Raw genomic sequence first — 20,479 nt, 5'->3', positions numbered from 1 at the left:
ATTGTCAAAGTGATCGCGTCATCGTGAGCTAGTTTAGTTGTTATTTAATTAACAAGAATGGATAATGTAGCAACCAATCGTAAACAAGATTGATTCATGTCTCTTACTGGTTGGCGACTTTTACCTTTACCTGTTGGACCATTGGGGCACCATGGAAGATTCGTCGACGTTTTTCTCCATTCCTTTCTGTCCTTTGTCTTAGTTAGAACCTCTTTCAATGACAGGCCCCTCCATTCTTTTATGTTGTCCTCTCATCGATTTCTCTTTCTGCCTCTTCTTCCCTTTCCGGGTACTGTTCTCTTAAGGAAAGGCTTTGCGAGCCTCAAAGGTCTTGTAATATGGCCATAGATGTATAGCTTCCCTTTTTTACGATACTTAGCAGGTCATCAAGGGTCCAATCGAGGAAGTAACCCTCTCACTAATCTCTTGGTTTGTGATGCGATCTTTGAATGTGATACCTAGGATCCTTCTGTAGCATCTCAGTGCCATTGCTAGGATCTTCCTCTCCAAGACTCACAAGCATATAAAAGCATATATATGCTTGTGTTTGGCTATACTGACTATCAAAACAAATTTAATAAGCTCTAGATGTTTTTAAATTTTGCGTTGTTGACAAAAGTCCAGCCTCACTTTTGAAATTCATATACAATCAAATGTACACATGTGTATGAATATTCATGATATTACATCCTCCATTCGAATGTTTCAATCTCTACATTAAAGCCCAGGCATCGTAATGTTTTATGTTTCCAACTGAAACCAATAGTTAAAGTAGGATACAACTATGACGTCGCAACCGGTGGGCAGTGGAGACCAATAGCTTGTTGCCACGTCACAGGTGTGTACGTTTCAACTGCCCACAGGTTGCGACGTTGCAGTTCTATGTTCAGGCCTTCTCTGATGATTGGTCTCGGTCAAACATTTGTGCGCTTCACGGATCAGGATTCCTGACAACAGAAACAGCTGGCCAAGAAAATATATGAACATGAACACTGTAGTTTTGAAAAATAGGAGCATTCAATCTAGTTAATATCAACTGTATGAAAACTGTGACAAGTCAATAACTCGCTGTCAGAGTCACTCAAATTTATCACAGCATTAATTATTATTTTTCATTATTTATTTATTTTATTTTAATTATTTCCCCATCCTACCCCCAATTTCTCCACCCGCCCCACCTTTTCCTCTCCAGGCTAGACTTAGTTGACCACATTGGAGATAGCTAGGCCGCGTCTTTCGACTTATCTGCCCTTAACCGGGGGAAAGATAGACACATTCTCTTTGATCGTACCGGCCGGATGTCTGACGGGCGCAGTTGACACAACCTTGTGTCACTCGCAAGTCACTCGTTCTCTCCCCCCTCTCTCTCCCACGTCTCTCTTTGAACTAAGAGATTACTTGGGTCAACACACCGCGTGATACTCCAGTTTGCGACTCTTGTCGGACTTCACCCACGTGTAAGATAATTCTAAGCCTAGGACATTTCCTGTTTCCGCCCGCCTTCTCCAGGCCTAAATAAAGTAGATCCAAATCAAATCAGACCCTCTTATTTCTCATTGTCGTTGAGCTATCGAGTCTGGACTACTTCATACATTCTTACTCCTAGAGGAATAGCTGGTGCCTCCCTCAGGTGTCTGCCTATTTATTTGCTATCAAGAATCACCTATTGCCTATTTATGTGCTTAGTGCTATTCAGCACTGCACTTTCCTACTGAGATCTGCCTATTTGCCATTTGCTGTTCAGTGTCTACTCGACACTACTCAACTACACCACTTGGCGCTATCGGCCTTGCCCGCCTATCCGACAGCCCACCTGTCAACTTGTTAGGTGCGACGTCCCTATAGACCCAGATCTGTGTGAGACGTCATAGCTACGCCAACCCTCTGCAACTCTCTGGACATATCCTGTCAACTACGCTGCCCACAGCAGATCAGCTCTGCCCGCAGTACACTTCTGCCCACGGTAGCCGGCCACCCGCCCTACTGTGCCCACTACAGACATCAGAACTTTGGATTGAGACTCCACAAGAACTGAATCACCGGCGTCCCTCTATCCGCTAGAGCGCCACCTCCAGCTGCAGAACCTCAAGCCAGGACACAGCCAGCTGCGACATCAACAGGACAACCAGCTAAGTCAGAGGACAAAGTGACATACTCTCTTATTAAATGCAAGAGTGATGATTAAAGCTAGTATTATTTAGAGATAGAAGCAAACCCTCCCCCTTTTTATTCTTATATGTATATTTATGTAAATAAATATTCTTCATTTTTAACTTTTGTATCTATCTTTCATTGCTTTGTCTCGTTGCGTGTCTGCTCCCGATTCATATGCTGATAGGTTGGTGTGTGATAGCTTTAAAAATAATCATCCCCTAGACATTAAACGCGCCAAACACACATCACATTTCCCCACCTGTCACAAAAACGACGTTCCTAAGCTTCAGGATATCTGAAATAAAAAAAAAACAACAAGGTTTACAAAGACAGTTTGTGTGGAAATACAAACTCAGAATCGGCCTCCGAAGTGGTCCACCCAGGCAGGTAAAAAAGGCAAGTATCAATATTATCAGAAAGAATATCAGAATTAAATTCTATCAAAGACAAATGACAGAGAAGAATGGAGACAGAAGGTTGATAGATCTTGTGTGGTGCCCCAGCGTTCCAGCAGACCAAAGGATAGTTGAAAGTGAATGTGAAGTTAAATGCGAACCTGGCCTAACTGATGTCTTATAATAAATATCTAATTGATCTAATTGTTTTGTAAAGGGTCAATCTCTTATTCAAATCCACAAAAAGCAAATAAATTCCGTTTTTGTACAGAAGTGCACGTCACTTGATAATATGAATATCTACTTATTAATTGTTATTTTAAATTATGTCCAACTTATATACATACAAAATAGATTTTTTTTCTCTTAAAGAAAAGTAAACATTATTTTTGGGTAAATGTAGTACAGTGATTCCCAAAGTGGTCTATATAGACACCCAGGGGTCTACGAAGACTTCCAGGGGGTCTACGAAAGTGAAAAAATAAATTGGGGGTCTATGAGCTGTCCAAGGGGGTCTAGCTCGAAGCTTAGGCTACAGGTTTAGGTGGCACTCGCCTTCTCCTCTTTCTCCTGTAAGTGAAAACAGTTGTGCCACACGTGAAAGATAAATACAAGAGAAACTGCTCTTTCCAAAAACTTTTACAATGAAACTTAACGCAAATTAATTAATATTCAATGTTTGAAGGACTACTTCATTGAACAACAAATTCCTAAATGAAACATAACATCCATTGCAATTTAACGGATGATAAACAAGCAAAAAAAAAAAATATTTCTTGTGTGTTTGGTGATTCTAGCAATACGTATTAGCCTAATTGTTATTTTAATTGGTTTAAATTTGAATTTAATCAATAAAAAAGGTAGATTTCTATAACTCGGTATTTCGTTCTACAATAATTTTTTTTACTCTTCTATTGCTTTATTTTAAAAAATGTGCAAATTAAGAAGGGGTCTATTGAAAACCAGAAAATATGGCAAGGGGCCTACGAGACAAAAAAGTTTGGGAACCACTGATCTAGTAGTTAGTAGGATAGAACTTACATAACGTAGCATTAGAAATGTAAAAAAAAAAAATATCTTTTTAAGAAAACGTCTAAAACCATTTGCATAATTGTGTTAAAAATATGGTGAATAGTAGTCTACCCTACTAAAGAGACTCCCGTGTTTTTTACTATTAATAGAGAATAGTTGTAAAAGTGGTGTATTTTTATGAAAAAAACTGCTTGCATAAGTGATTTAAAAAATAGATATTTCGCTTTTAGAAAAGAAAAAATAGTTGCATTAGAACTTTGAATGGACTAAAATATTATTATGTCGGATTTTCACTAGAGATCTAAACGGGACGGACAGATGGACAGATATTTCACACAAAACTATTAGCTCCTTTTACCCTTTTGGGGGGCCGCTAAAAATCTTGAACAAATCAAAGTAATTTTTTTTCTTGCAATAATTCTAAAAATAGATTCTCATTTAGTGGGACTCAACTGCTTCACCATAGTGACCTTGTTGCTGTCTGATGTAAAAATAAAGCTGTGATGTTCTAAAGAATGAAACGAAACATAAGCCCCCTCAAAATCTACGACTTTTAAAAATAGAAATAGCGTTTTCGCTTTTAAATGCCCATGTTCATTAAATTATAAGTCTAGTTTTTAAAGTATTTTTTTTTTTTGTTTTCCTATATAGTCTTTGTCCTCCTTTCTATCCTCATTTGTGTCCTCCTTACTGTATTTGTGTCCTCCTTTCTGTATTTGTGTCCTCCTTTCTGTATTTGTGTCATCCTTTCTGTCTTTGTGTCATTCTTTTTGTCTTTGTGCCCTCCTTTCTGTCTTTCTGCCCTCCTATCTGTCTTTCTGTCCTCCTTTCTGTCTTTCTGTCCTCCTTTCTGTCCTCCTTTCTGTCTTTCTGTTCTCCTTTCTGTCTTTCTGTCATCCTTTTTGTCTTTCTGTCCTCCTTTCTATTCTCCTTTGTGTATTTCTTTCTGTCATTCTTTCCTCCTTTCTGTCTTTCTGTCCTCCTTTCTGTCTTTCTGTCCTCCTTTCCATTCTCCTTTGTGTCTTTGTGTCATCCTTTTTGTCTTCCTGTCCTCCTTTCCATTCTCCTTTGTGTCTTTGTGTCATCCTTTTTGTCTTCCTGTCCTCCTTTCCATTCTCCTTTGTGTCTTTCTTTCTGTCATTCTGTCCTCCTTTCTGTCTTTCTGTCCTCCTTTCTGTCTTTCTGTCCTCCTTTCTGTCTTTCTGTCCTCCTTTCTGTCTTTCTGTCCTCCTTTCCATTCTCCTTTGTGTCTTTCTTTCTGTCATTCTTTCCTCCTTTCTGTCTTTCTGTCCTAATTTCTGTCTTTCTGTCCTCCTTTCTGTCTTTCTGTCCTCCTTTCCATTCTTCTTTGTGTCTTTCTTTCTGTTATTCTGTCCTCCTTTCTGTCTTTCTGTTCTCCTTTCTGTCTTTCTGTCCTCCTTTCCGTCTTTGTGTCATCCTTTTTGTCTTTCTGTCCTTCTTTCTATTCTGCTTTGTGTATTTCTTTCTGTCATTCTGTCCTCCTTTCTGTCTTTCTGTTCTCCTTTCTGTCTTTCTTTCCTCCTTTCTGTCATTCTGTTCTCCTTTCTGTCTTTCTTTCCTCCTTTCTGTCTTTCTGTTCTCCTTTCTGTCTTTCTTTCCTCCTTTCTGTCTTTCTTTCCTCCTTTCTGTCTTTCTGTTCTCCTTTCTGTCATTCTGTCCTCCTTTCTGTCTTTCTGTTCTCCTTTCTGTCTTTCTTTCCTCCTTTCTGTCTTTCTGTTCTCCTTTCTGTCATTCTGTTCTCCTTTCTGTCTTTCTTTTCTCCTTTTAGTCATTCTGTTCTCCTTTCTGTCTTTCTGTTCTCCTTTCTGTCATTCTGTTCTCCTTTCTGTCTTTCTGTCCTCCTTTCTGTCTTTCTGTTCTCCTTTCTGTCTTTCTGTTCTCCTTTCTGTCTTTCTGTTCTCCTTTCTGTCATTCTGTTCTCCTTTCTGTCTTTCTTTCCTCCTTTCTGTCTTTCTGTCCTCCTTTCTGTCCTCCTTTCTGTCTTTCTGTTCTCCTTTCTGTCTTTCTGTCATCCTTTTTGTCTTTCTGTCCTCCTTTCTATTCTCCTTTGTGTATTTCTTCCTGTCATTCTTTCCTCCTTTCTGTCTTTCTGTCCTCCTTTCTGTCTTTCTGTCCTCCTTTCCATTCTCCTTTGTGTCTTTGTGTCATCCTTTTTGTCTTCCTGTCCTCCTTTCCATTCTCCTTTGTGTCTTTCTTTCTGTCATTCTGTCCTCCTTTCTGTCTTTCTGTCCTCCTTTCTGTCTTTCTGTCCTCCTTTCTGTCTTTCTGTCCTCCTTTCTGTCTTTCTGTCCTTTTTTCTGTCTTTCTGTCCTCCTTTCCGTCTTTGTGTCATCCTTTTTGTCTTTCTGTCCTTCTTTCTATTCTGCTTTGTGTATTTCTTTCTGTCATTCTGTCCTCCTTTCTGTCTTTCAGTCCTAATTTCTGTCTTTCTGTCCTCCTTTCTGTCTTTCTGTCCTCCTTTCCATTCTTCTTTGTGTCTTTCTTTCTGTTATTCTGTCCTCCTTTCTGTCTTTCTGTTCTCCTTTCTGTCTTTCTGTCCTCCTTTCCGTCTTTGTGTCATCCTTTTTGTCTTTCTGTCCTTCTTTCTATTCTGCTTTGTGTATTTTTTTCTGTCATTCTGTCCTCCTTTCTGTCTTTCTGTTCTCCTTTCTGTCTTTCTTTCCTCCTTTCTGTCATTCTGTTCTCCTTTCTGTCTTTCTTTCCTCCTTTCTGTCTTTCTGTTCTCCTTTCTGTCTTTCTTTCCTCCTTTCTGTCTTTCTTTCCTCCTTTCTGTCTTTCTGTTCTCCTTTCTGTCACTCTGTCCTCCTTTCTGTCATTCTGTCCTCCTTTCTGTCTTTCTTTCCTTCTTTCTGTCTTTCTGTTCTCCTTTCTGTCATTCTGTTCTCCTTTCTGTCTTTCTTTTCTCCTTTCTGTCATTCTGTTCTCCTTTCTGTCTTTCTGTTCTCCTTTCTGTCATTCTGTTCTCCTTTCTGTCTTTCTGTCCTCCTTTCTGTCTTTCTGTTCTTCTTTCTGTCTTTCTGTTCTCCTTTCTGTCTTTCTGTTCTCCTTTCTGTCATTCTGTTCTCCTTTCTGTCTTTCTTTCCTCCTTTCTGTCTTTCTGTTCTACTTTCTGTCTTTCTGTTCTCCTTTCTGTCATTCTGTTCTCCTTTCTGTCTTTCTTTCCTCCTTTCTGTCTTTCTGTTCTCCTTTCTGTCTTTCTGTCCTCCTTTCCATTCTCCTTTGTGTCTTTCTTTCTGTCATTCTTTCCTCCTTTCTGTCTTTCTGTCCTCCTTTCTGTCCTCCTTTCTGTCTTTCTGTCCTCCTTTCTGTCTTTCTTTCCTCCTTTCTGTCTTTCTTTCTCCTCTTAATGTCCTCCTTTTTGTTTTTCTGTCCTCTTTTGGACGTGCAGATATCTGATAGCAGTAGAACAGACATTAAAACATCAAGTAAGTCATCTGTTATTCAAACTGTGGGGTTATCCAGACACTAGTTTTACTAGCAGCCTTTAAAGCATTAAAAAAAATAAGCCGTTTGAACCTCTCAAAGTTGTGTTTTCTATTAGTTGTGTCGAATCAATGCTATCAACTAATTCCACCCAATGTATTATATTGTGTAAGACCATCTCATTTTCTATAGGGACGTGGAGGGCTACGGAAGTGTAGGCTTAAGAGTCCCAGCATGCATTTATTAAGTATTTCATTAAGACCATTACCATTTTGGAATCTCTGTTTTTTTTTCTTACTTTTGTAAATAATAATTAAAGTTAGCTTTTCGTTTGCATCGGGATGTCTCACACTTACTAGCACTCAAAAGGATTCAACAAATCAACGAGTTCTTTAACTCTCTGACAAGTCTGAATAGGTTGTCTCCCATTTTAGTTGTAACTCTATAAACATAAAATTTAAACAAACGAAAGAAATACTGAAAAAAAAACCCGGCTTAAATTAAGCTTTGTTGTATCAATTAGTTTGTATTAGTCATGTAATGAAATTTGTAATACTACTAATATTACTAATTCTGTGCGGTTACAAAATATTTTTTAGCTATTGTTTTTGTTTAGCGCAATTTCATGCTTTTAGCTTTGTCAATACTCTATGATTCTATCCCTTGTTTGGACCAGTTGGGAAGGAGGGAGGGGAGAAAGAAGGGGATATCTGGGTGATCACTTTTTTTTTTACCATCACCTCACATTGACCTATCCCTTAGTCTGTTGGACCGTTGGGGCACAACACAAGATTTGGCAACTGTCTTTCTCAATTCCTCTCTCTCTCTCTCTTTTTTGTTTTCAAATCGCTTTATATTTCACACTCTTCTTTTTCCTGGTACTGTTCCCTGAAGAAAGGACTTTGCAAGCCCTGAAGACCTTGTAATATGATCAGAGAGTTTTAGCTTGCGTTTCTTTACAAAATTTACAGTTCATTGTGGGGTCTAATCTTTCTAGTAACACTGTCTCTAATTTTTTCGTTTGTGATGCAGTCTTTAAATGTGGTACCTAGGATCCTTCTGTAGCCATGCACTATTTCCGGTATTGAAAGCCAACAAAATACATATTCTGAGGTATCTACATGCATTATCCTGCTATTAAAAAGTTTTATTTCAAAAACATAATATATATTTTTCTTACTGACTTAGATCCTCCTGCGCCGTTCGGGGCATTGGGCGGAAAGCTGTTTCCACAAAAATCTGTCACTGGCAATTTATGAAGTCTCTTTACACCTGTTCTTCCTTAGTTATGCTCTTGGAATTTGGTGATTGTCGTTTGCATTATTGTTTGTTTTGTTTTATAGTAGAGATGGTTTAATTGCAAAACCCCCTGGTAGGGGTTTTTAAACTTAAACACCCCTTGGCTGCGCTGGGGCAAGTGATGGTTTAGTATTAAAATCTCACGTAAAATAAACAAAATCAAAGCAGAAAATCAGTTACTAAATTCCGACCCCCCCCCCCCCCGAGGGGGGATTTCATTTCGGGGGGGTTGGGCCCCTAGCTACGCACATGATATCTATCCTATCATTATGTAATCAAGAAGATGTGATTAGCATTTAATTAAAAGAAATCTGAAAACAAGTAGACTATTTTGCACACTGTTTTTTTTTTTTATCTTTCCAACTGAGTCTTTAAACTTTGACAAATCTTCTCTCACTCTGATCTTGACCATGACATTCAACAACATTTATGTTACGTTCATCTTACGAACACTTCAACTGTATTCATCTTTATGTTTCTTGTCATCTTTGTCATCATCATCGTCATCATCTTTAGGTTGATATTCATATTTATCATCGTACTTATCGTCATCTTGCTTGCCGTAGTCTTCGTAGCTATACGCAGGGGCGTAGTCCTTTTCAGCCTCTGTAGGAAGTGGGTTTAAAGTAAGAACATGTTTACAAAGTTATATCAACTAAATTTGTCTGTCTGTCCGTCTGTCTGTCTGTCTGGTAAAAAGTTTTTTTTTCTCCCAGTTCCCATTTTCAGTTTAAGTTAAGCCTTTGCTAAATTATTCATTAACCTGACAAGAAATGAATAAAAAATGAAACAATTAGTTAATTAATTGTTGGTGATTGATTACTTTATTTGATTTCGAAATAAAGGGAATAGATGCTACTTAATGAAAGGTAAGGATGTATATATATGGATTTAGTCCCATTATTACTTTTTGATACGTTTTTTCTCCCTTTTCCCACTCTAGCTTGATGTTGAAATTTTGCATAATGATTCATAGTCGATAACAATACTCAAATCAACCCAAAAATTAACTAATTAGTTAGTCATTTAGTAATAATTATTCAATGTTTTTTAATATAGCACAATGGGAGATAAACCCCGTAATTTTCAGATAAATAGGTTGTTGGAAAATATCTACTTGGATTATTTCTCGTTATTTAGACTCAAGACTTTACGTGACGTAATTCTTGGCTACAAACCAGCTCCGATGAAGATCGCTTGCTACCTGACAACTCGATCCGTTTAAATGTAAAAATAAAATGATCATAGTCTCAACGCCATTATTTGAGCTGTGCGTAAAAGACTTTGATAGAATTTTGCACTTTATTTATTGAAAGTGGGTATAAGGAAATAAAATATATTGCCTTTTTTAAAAACTAGAAAATAATACCAGCATAGCTTGAGAAAAGCGTTGTTATTTTTTTTATTAAATATTTCGGATTTTCCTTCAGATTTTGAAGTTAATTACACTCAAGTCTAAAACTCCCCCAGTACGACGGGGGAGGGCGGCAGGAAGAAATCAAACTCGTGATCATCGAGACCAGTGCGGTCAGTAATAGAGATTTTTCCTAACAAGCTGTTTTCTCTTTCCAGAACAAACATTTGAGTCGTTGGTTCATGCTATCACAAAAAAAGTAGGGAGCGGGGGGGGGGGGGGGGCGCGGGGAAGGCGGTTAACACAACTGAAATAGTAGGTGAAAAGTTCGACTGTGTCTAAAGTACTATCTGGGTAGGAGAGGACTGAACAAGAAGCAACGTGAAGTCCTATTTTTAAATTGCAAAGAAAATCATTTTTAATGTATCAATAAAATTAATATAATATTAGATGAGCCTCTTTTTTGTATTCAAAAATAAAACAACATTAGCGTTGTTTTGTATTTAAATACTCAGTGGGCCTAATGGTGTTTTGTATTTAAATACTCAGTGGGCCTAATGGTGTTTTGTATTTAAATACTCAGTGGGCCTAATGGTGTTTTGTATTTAAATACTCAGTGGGCTTAATGGTGTTTTGTACTTAAATACTCAGTGGGCCTAATGGTGTTTTGTATTTAAATACTCAGTGGGCCTAATGGTGTTTTGTACTTAAATACTCAGCGGGCCTAATGGTGTTTTGTATTTAAATACTCAGCGGGCCTAATGGTGTTTTGTATTTAAATACTCAGTGGCCCTAATGGTGTTTTGTATTTAAATACTCAGTGGGCCTAATGGTGTTTTTGTATTTAAATACTCAGCGGGCCTAATGGTGTTTTTTTTTAATACTCGGTGGGCCTAATGGTGTTTAGTATTTTAATACTTAGTGGGCCTAATGGTGTTTTGTATTTAAATACTCAGTGGACCTAATGGTGTTTTGTGTTTAAATACTCAGTGGGCCTAATCGTGTTTAGTATTTAAATACTCAGTGCGCCTAATGGTGTTTTGTATTTAAATACTCAGTGGGCCTAATCGTGTTTAGTATTTAAATACTAAGTGGGCCTAATCGTGTTTAGTATTTAAATACTAAGTGGGCATAATGGTGTTTTGTATTTAAATACTTTGCGGGCCTAATGGTGTTTTGTATTTAAATACTCAGCGGGCCTAATGGTGTTTTGTATTTAAATACTCAGAGGGCCTAATGGTGTTTTGTATTTAAATACTAAGTGGGCCTAATGGTGTTTTGTATTTAAATACTCAATGGGCCTAATGGTCTTTTGTATTTAAATACTCAGTGGGCCTAATGGTGTTTTCATCTGTTTAACGAGGAAAATAAATAAACGGATTTCTTTACCCTCTTAGTCTTATAACTAAAACGTCTTAAAGATGTATACTTCATTTGACTTACCTTTTTGGTAGGACTGGTCATAGTTCGCCGCAGGAAGATAAGGGCCGTCTTGACCATAGGTGCCCTGAGAGTGATGCTTGTGATATTTCTTCTTGTGGCCGCCGTAATGCTTTCTTCTCTTGTGCCTCAGTCTGTATTTTCGATTATATTTTTTGTCTTTATATGGCCGGTATTGATTGTTGTAGCCTTTGGGCTTGTATGACGGCTTGTACTGAGGGCGATACTTTGGTTTGTACTGCACTTTCTTGTGTGCTTTGTAGGTATTGTACGGTTTATAGTACGATCTCTGAGGTTTGTAGTAGGACTTAGCAGGCTGATAGCTGTGTTTCTGAGGCTTATAATTAGATTTCGCGGGCTTGTAGTGTGACTTTTGGGGCTTATACTCAGGCTCATGCTGCTTATAAGAATTATAAGAGGGATTATACTGATCCTTTTTATGGTCACCATACTCGGACTTTTCCGGCTTTTTGTAAGCAGGGGGCTTATATTGCGACTCATCGTCACTGTGCTTATCATACTGAGGCTGATGATCGTAGCTTTGCTTACCGTGGCCATATTCCTCATAGCTCTCTTCTGGCGCGTCTCGGCGTTTTCGGCTATAAACCTCATCCTTAGCTGGGCGGTAGGAATATTTCTTTGGTTGATAATAAGTTTTACTCGGCTTATAGTCGTCTTTGCCTGGGTGTTCATACGATTCTTCGTGACTTTCGTAGGTCTCCTGAGGAGGCTTATAATAAGATTTATGTTGAGGTTTATAGTAGGTTTGTGGAGGTTTGTAGTCATCCTTTGGTGGTTTATAGTACGAGTCTTTTGGTTTGTAATCATCTTTTGACGGCTTATAATAAGTGTCTGGTAGCTTATAATCATCTTTTGGAGGTTTGTAGTAGGTATCTGGAGGTTTATAATCATCTTTTGGGGGTTTGTAATAGGTGTCTGGAGGTTTATAATCATCTTTTGGGGGTTCGTAATAGGTGTCTGGAGGTTTATAATCATCTTTTGGAGGTTTATAATCATCTTTTGGAGGTTTGTAGTAGGTGTCTGGAGGTTTATAATCCTCTTTTGGAGGTTTGTAATCATCTTTAGGTGGTTTGTAATAGGTGTCTTTGGGCTTGTACTCATCTTTTTGAGGCTTATAATAGGTTTCTTGAGGTTTGTAATCATCTTTCTGTGGCTTGTAGTTAGATTGATAATATTTTTTCTGGGGTTTGTAATATTTTTGACGCTTGTTTTTATTGTACCTGTTTTTTTTTCTGTATTTGTTACGCCTCTTTTTCTGATGTTTGTAATAGGCTTTCTGGGGCTGGTAGGCGTCTTTCTCGGGAGGTTTATAATCTGATTTGTAAGGGGCGTATTCATTGTCGTATTTGGCTGGTTGATACTGGGGCTGGTAGTTCTGGGGCTCCTCCTTAGCCTCGTTGTGGTGATATTTTTCTTCTTCGTGCTCGTCTTTGCCTTGAGGAGCGTACTCGGTGTCTCTGCGTTTTCGGCTATAAACCTCATCCTTAGCTGGGCGGTAGGAATATTTCTTTGGTTGATAATAGGTTTTACTCGGCTTATAATCGTCGTTGGCTTGGTGTTCGTACGATTCTTCGTGACTTTCGTAGGTCTCCTGAGGAGGCTTATAATAAGATTTATGTTGAGGTTTATAGTAGGTTTGTGGAGGTTTGTAGTCATCCTTTGGTGGTTTATAGTATGAGTCTTTTGGTTTGTAATCATCTTTGGGCGGATGATAATAAGTGTCTGGGGGTTTGTAATCATCTTTTGGGGGCTTATAATAAGTGTCTGGGGGTTTGTAATCATCTTTTGGAGGTTTGTAATAGGTGTCTGGAGGTTTATAATCATCTTTTGGAGGTTTGTAATAGGTATCTGGAGGCTTATAATCATCTTTTGGAGGTTTGTAATAGGTGTCTGGAGGTTTATAATCATCTTTTGGAGGTTTGTAGTAGGTGTCTGGAGGTTTATAATCCTCTTTTGGAGGTTTGTAATCATCTTTAGGTGGTTTGTAGTAGGTGTCTTTGGGCTTGTACTCATCTTTTTGAGGCTTATAATAGGTTTCTGAAGGTTTGTAATCATCTTTCTGTGGCTTGTAGTTAGATTGATAATATTTTTTCTGGGGTTTGTAATATTTTTGACGCTTGTTTTTATTGTACCTGTTTTTCTTTCTGTATTTGTTACGCCTCTTTTTCTGATGTTTGTAATAGGCTTTCTGGGGCTGGTAGGCGTCTTTCTCGGGAGGTTTATAATCTGATTTGTAAGGGGCGTATTCATTGTCGTATTTGGCTGGTTGATAATGGGGCTGGTAGTTCTGAGGCTCCTCCTTAGCCTCGTTATGGTGATACTTTTCTTCTTCGTGCTCGTCTTTGCCTTGAGGAGCGTACTCGGTGTCTCTGCGTTTTCTGCCGTACACAGGGGAGTATTTAGGACCATGTCCATAGGGCTTGTGGGGATCATGTCCATAGGGCTTGTGAGGATTATGTCCATAGGGCTTGTGAGGATCATGTCCATAGGGCTTGTGAGGATCATGTCCATAGGGCTTGTGAGGATTATGTCCGTAGGGTTTGTGAGAATCATAAGGTCCATGGTGACTGGGGGCATAATGATCCCTGTGTGGTTGATAGTGAGGCTTTGGAGCATGATAACTAGGTTTATGGTAGACCTTTGGCGCATAGTGGGACGGTGCATGATGTGCTACAGGCTTGTAGTAGGTTTTGGGTTTATAGTAAGTTTTGGGTTTATAGTAAGTTTTGGGTTTATAGTAGGTTTGGGGTTTGTAATAGGTTTGGGGCTTATAATGGGTTTGGGGTTTATAGTAGGTTTGGGGCTTGTAATAGGTTTGGGGCTTATAATGGGTTTGGGGTTTATAATAGGTTTTGGGTTTGTTGTAGGATTGGGGCTTATAATAGGCTTGGGGTTTGTAATAGGTTTGGGGTTTGTAGTAGGTTTTAGGTTTGTAATAGGTTTTAGGTTTGTAATAGGATTTAGGTTTATAGTAAGATTTTGGTTTATAGTAAGATTTAGGTTTATAGTAAGATTTTGGTTTATAGTAAGATTTTGGTTTATAGTAAGATTTAGGTTTATAGTAAGATTTTGGTTTATAGTAAGATTTTGGTTTATAGTAAGATTTTGGTTTATAGTAGGACTTGGGCTTATAATAGGAATTCGGTTTATAGTAAGACTTTGGCTTGTAATAGGGTACAGGTTTATGATATCCCTTTGGCTTATACTGGTTATAACCGTTTTTAACGTCGTGTCCATAACTGGCATCATAGTGATCTCCATCAGTGCAGACCTTGAAGCTTCCCTTACAACCGTGCTTGGCATAGACCACGTCACCGCTGTAGCCGTAATCTGAGTTTTTCTTGCAGCCTTGAGAGCCATAGTCCTCGCTCAAGAGTTTGACACTGACTATATGGCCTTCACTGATGTGTTTTCTGTCTGGGTGATGATCCTTGCTTTTTAAGTGAACCACACGGCAATCTGGGTTAGACATTCAGTTATTATGTCAATCACGTAATATGTATGGTGAATGTTATAAAGTTGTTTTTTAAAACACACTAAATTATAATAACATTAATCAGTGTGAGTTACTTATGTCAAATTATTATGTATATATAAAAAAAAATGGCGAACAGATTGTTTGGAATGAATGAGGCTTAGTGAGCAAAGCGTGCGACCGGGACAAGTTACTTTATTGGCGCCCCTCCTACCACCACCAGTTTCCATGAACAGCACATAGAAATATAGGCTTATAAATACAAATTAAGTATAATTCATATAATACAAATAATCTTAGAATGTATTACTTAATTAAAATATCTACAATAATTTTTTTTGGGCGCCTCTCTGCATGTAACGCCAGCGTGGTGGTGGCACCTGGGGCATCGTAACCCGTTACCCCACCCATCACTACGCCCTAGAATGATTGAATCAATCTCAATACAAATGAATTGTAATGGCGGCTCCATGCAATTAGAGTATAAATTAGAATGTTAAATTTAATTCAACCAATCTAAATCATGAAATTATAAATCTAAGCTGAATGTATTTCATTAGATATAGGACAAAGCTTTGAATGTACATTGAATATAATTCAGATAAATACAGCATCGAATCAACATTTATTATTTAGAATTGTTCTATTGTTTCTAATAATCAGATTAATAACTATATTACTTTTTAATGAAATACTAGAAACAAAATCGAGTATTTAGTCAAATCTGCTATAAGTTTTATGTCAGTACGTCCATCCGTCCGTTTGTCAGTCTGTCATGTTTAAATCTCAAAAACTAGAAAAATTATTAAAAATTAACCATCATTTATGACTTGCAAAGCTAAGATTTATAAAATGTATAATGCTAGCCTTTTTTTTTCATAAATCTAAACCTCTTTTATAACCATACATATATGAGGAGATAGTTATGGTCATCTCTTTCTTGGTAAAATTTAAACATACAGTTTGTCAATTAATCAATAATGTTATAATTAAATTTGTTTTATATACTGATTACTGAGATTTAAAATGAATTAAATAATGTCCCAACATTTTTCTTTCTTAAAATAAAAAAGGTTACAAAGACTGTTTGTGTGGAAACACAAACTCAAAATCGACACCCCGAAGTGGTCCACCTAGAGTTTTCAGCAGGATTCGAACACGGGACTTCCGGTTCCAACTGCTTTACCCCTCAGCCACATCACCTCCATATATTCATTTAGCGTACACTTATATATTTTTTAAAATAATAATTATTAATCTTATCCATACATTCAAAATTAATAACATGTTACATGTAATAAAGAGAAACTAAAAAAAATTATTCTTCTAACTAAGATAAATTGGCATCAAGAAAAAAAAAATTCTTGACCTACTTTTTAATTGTGTACAAATGACTTGACACGACTTTCCCCTCGCAAATAAAATTTAATATCTCCATTGTTATACAAACTAGACAAAGATCTAGCTAGATCTAGACTTAGGTTTAGATCTAAATCTAAATTCACGATCTAAATCTAGGTCCAGAACTACATCTAAGTCTAGATCCAGAAATAGATCTAAGTCTAGATCTAGAGTTAGATATAATTCTATATCTAGATCTAAGTATAGATCTAGATTTATAACTAGATATAGGATCTTGATATAGAATTTACTATATCTAGACTAGAACTCGTATGAGTTTATACGTTTAATCTTACAATTACTAGGCCAATGTTATGATCATCAATAGTTGGCCTTTTGTTACCGGGTAATGGTATATGTAATATATATATATGTACTAGACATATGTTACCCGCGACCCGCGGGTCTTTATTTGCGCATTACTGTCGATATAGTCACTGAGAGTGTTTTGTAAACAATTAAACGAAATAATAATGTAATAAGTTAAGCGAATGTGTCAATGTAAAAATGGTGTGAATGAAGCTATCAAATCAAAATAGCTAATAGGCTTAAAAATCTTTTTTTTTTTTCAAATTAAAACATTTGCTTGTAGGCCTACATGTATTTGATTAAAATTTGAGATGAATAGACTAAATTTTGTATGTTCATGTGTATAAAGAATAAAGTAGATCTTGAGGTAGACATAGATCTAAATCTACACTAATCTAGAGCTTTAATAGACTATTGAGTTCATTCTGTGCTGCGCATGCGTGAACTTTTTTTCATGAATGAATATAGGCCTATCTCAACACGGCTACGCAGCTTTAGCGAACAGCGAACGAATATATTAAAAATGCTTTAGAAAAACAAATTTGAATGTTAATTGATTAAAATATGAAATGAATGGACAAAAATTAGTATGTTTATGTGTTAAAGCATAAAACTATCTTTGTGAAAAGAAGTTTTATCATCTTAGGATTCAATAAGAGTTTTAGATCTAGGCCTAGGAATAGACTCAGTAGAGAGATGTGTTAATGTGTAACCATTTGGTAATGTCTAATGAAATAATGTTCGCCAGGAAATCTGTAGTCACAGATATCAGGAACTAATTTATGTAAAAAATGCTTTTGGATAATCTAGTGGATTGGATTTAGATGTAAGTTAAACGTAGCTAATGATCCTTTCACGTTATTTCTCTTTCGCTATGAAAATAAAATTAGTTTTGAGAAAATGGGTTTACCCGAAGTCACTACATTCTTATCTATTAAAAACGAAAAGAGCGATAGCTTTGTTAAATGAATGGGATTATAAAGTAACAATTAAACGAAATAATTTTTAGTACGCGATTCATGAATGAATATAGATCTAGGCCTATCTCAACTCGGCTTCGCAGCTGTCGTAAACGAATGTAGCTTTAGAAAACCAAATTTGAATGTTTATTTGATCAAAATATGAAATGAATGGACTTTAATTAATATGTTTATGTGTTAAAGTATAAAACTATCTGTTCGAAGAGAAGTTTTATCATCTTAGAGTTGAATTAGAGTTTTAGATCTAGGGATGGGATTATAAAGTAAACAATTAAACGAATTAATATTTAGTACGCGATTCATTACGGAATTGTCTAATGAAAGAATGTTCGTCAGGAAATCTGTAATCACAGATATAAGGAACTAATTAATGTAAAAAATGCTTTTGAAACACAAAATTGAAGGTTAATTTTATTATATAATGAAATCAATGGATCTTCTTTTGTCTTTTCATGTGTCAAAGTAAAAAACTATCTGCGCAAAGTGTATTTCTTAAAATTAGATCTAGGTCTAAATCCTTTCTATCTTTTCTAATGTCAACATTGTAGACATGGCCTAGATCCATAAAAAACTATAGCTGTAATAGAGTCGGACAACTTTATTTTTTTTGAGGGTCTTAAGTTTGTTTTAGGGCTACTATACATACACTACGGTCTAAGTTGGTACCCAAGGAACATTCCTGCCTAGTTTTATCAAGATTGGTCAAGCGGTTTTGATGTCTATAAGTAACATACATCCATACATACATACATACATACATACATACCCCTCACATTCTACTTTATAATATAGATATATATAATAATCTTTATTGTCCGTTAGGAAATTTGTCTTACAATTTGTGCATTACACCAAACAAAAAACATTATAACTATAAGAAACCAAAGTGTACATTCAAATCAGACTCACTCATAATTTACATGTGACAAAGTTTATACCAGATTGTTCTTATTTAATGATTTGATTGCCAGGGGAACAAAAGAGTGTTTGTGTCTGTTTGTCTTTGCTTCTTTGTTTCTTTGGCCAACAGTTAACAACCAGGGTGTCATGTGGTCAGCGCAACGACCAACCAACTTTACGTTCCCCAACTAAAGTCGGACACTCTTTAGAGTTGGATGGACTCAACTAAATATCCCAAAATTCATAATCCCAAGTATTCACCGAGATTGAAACCCAGAACACCAGGTAAGGAAACAAAGCTTAACCACTCAGCCACAGGACTTCTGTTCAATTTGATTTTTATTTGAAGTAAGGACCCTGAATCCTTTGGGGCGAAAAAATACTGATATTCACTGATATTTAGTAGCTCATAAGCTAAGCATTTCATTTCATTTCCAAATAATAGGTTTAAAATGCCATCTGCTCATGCATGTTGTTAACGTATGTATACGTTTCTATAAAGTGTGTCTCCCATAGAGACACATGTGTCCAATGTTAAAGTGCATGTTACAAAATTAATTCTTACACCCCCCACCTTTTTTTTTCATGTCATTCCGAAATTCACAGTTGGGCGTCTTGGAATGATAAAATCTATGTCTGATCACACATTTAATGTACAAAGAGAAATGTCTTACCATGATTGGCACTAACCAATAGCACCGCCCACGCAACCTACAGCGAGGATGAAACATAAATATACATTTTAATCACGTTTGTACAAGTATATATATAGTGCTTTTTTTTGTGTAAAAAAACAAAATAGGTGCTGGTACTCAGTGATGGATTGCCTAACTTTTAACAACTAATAAATTAAGAATTAACGTTAAAATACAAGAAAAGTATTTTTTTCCCCACATAGAAAAAGGTGAGTTTACGAGTTGTTTTCGATGCCATAGTATACTATTTTTACTAGACTGGTTCTTTTAGTTTGTCTTTATTTATGTCTCTACAGGGAGTTAGTATGGGAGTGGAGTCCTACACTAAATACTAGATTCAGCAGTGTGTTTTGGTGTGATTGCGAGCATTTGTGTGTCACGTTGTCAGACAGCAAGGTGTAGGCAGACATCTCTATATGTTAGTCTTGGGCGGCCCTTGGGTCTGACTCCTTCTGACTCCTTTACAATATTATTATCTTTAAAAAAGTTCAATAATAATTGAGATAAACTACTAGTCATTAAAAAAGGAAACACAGCTCCAACAGTACTAGTGCAGGATTTAAGGAAATGGATGTCCCAATGAGAGATTTTTTTAGAAGACCGCTACACTTTTTCAAAAGTTTTAGTACAGATCCATTTATTACTAACTATTTAAATCTGTCATTTCCGATTAAAGTGTGACATAGAGAGTACTTGTACATTTAATCTCATTTTTCTTCTTTAAAAAAAAAGTATTTAAAATACTTATTTTAGTAAAATCGAAAATCGATATTTTTGACTTGTGGTGGGTGAGGACAGGATGTCCGCATTGCTGTAAATCCGGAGCTGTATTTCTATATCACGATCAAGCTAAGCGGACACTTCTTAACCCTTAAAACGCGTGTGGTAGTTTAGCCTCTAAACATCAGAATTGTGTATGCACTCATTGTAAAACAGTTCAGCACTTTAAGGGTTAACCAACAAAGTGGTGCCAACTGTAAGGTTGTCAGTAAAAATGCAAAGAATAATATCTGGATACTTTTTTATTTCTATTGTGGAGGCATTGAACAGTTGCCCTCCTGACCCTCCCTTAAATCCAGCCCTGAGTAGTACGATCACAACGCAACCTAGAAACGCGACATATTTTCGAATCGCAAAATTTAGATTGAGAAGAGCTCAAATCTCTCTTCAGAAATTATGGAAACCTGATGGAATTAGCAGTAACAGAGCGCACAAATTACATATTAACCGAATGAAGTCACGTTTTAAGTTTATCAGATAATAATAGAGCTTGAATAATCATAAAATAGTTTAATAGATTATACAATATATAAGGTGCAACTATTGCATGGGACCTTTTGTTCTCTGATATGTAACAAATGATTGACAGTAAAGTACGACATATAGTTGTCATTTTAAATTTTTAATTATTAATTAGATATTAATTAATTATTTTCAATGAAATAAAGATCTTCCTACCGTTAGGAGGCGAATAAAAAAACGCCTATCCATAGTATAGCGCAGCCCTCATTTACGGTATAGATCCAAATGGGCAGTGTTCATGGGGTCAATTATTTCCATTATAAATACCTACTTACCAA

The 20,479-nt window shown here is 36.5% G+C and overlaps 1 protein-coding gene across 1 annotated transcript; it reads right to left on the bottom strand.

Moving 5' to 3' along the window:
* Positions 1-8,691: 8,691 nt before the first annotated feature.
* On the bottom strand, positions 8,692-20,479 carry LOC106057640 (adhesive plaque matrix protein-like). Its single transcript, XM_013214941.2, has 4 exons — positions 20,358-20,479; positions 18,879-18,915; positions 11,122-14,598; positions 8,692-8,930 (listed from the first exon to the last, which is right to left on the bottom strand). The coding sequence occupies exons 1-4, from the start codon at positions 20,388-20,390 to the stop codon at positions 8,779-8,781; spliced, it is 3,699 nt and encodes a 1,232-aa protein (XP_013070395.2). The 5' UTR covers positions 20,391-20,479; the 3' UTR covers positions 8,692-8,778.

Source organism: Biomphalaria glabrata, chromosome 6 (assembly GCF_947242115.1).
Source record: "Biomphalaria glabrata chromosome 6, xgBioGlab47.1, whole genome shotgun sequence".
Lineage (NCBI taxonomy): Eukaryota > Metazoa > Mollusca > Gastropoda > Planorbidae > Biomphalaria > Biomphalaria glabrata.
Note: the sequence above shows the minus strand (reverse complement) of the source record. Positions and strands in the feature narration are given on the sequence as shown.

Coding starts and splice junctions, on each gene's coding strand:
- LOC106057640 (XM_013214941.2), bottom strand. CDS start 20,390: ATGGATAGGCGTTTTTTTATTCGCCTCCTAACG. Junction 18,916..20,357: donor TTTTTATTCGCCTCCTAACG/GTAGGAAGATCT, acceptor TCCTCGCTGTAG/GTTGCGTGGGCGGTGCTATT. Junction 14,599..18,878: donor ATTGGTTAGTGCCAATCATG/GTAAGACATTTC, acceptor TGTCTAACCCAG/ATTGCCGTGTGGTTCACTTA.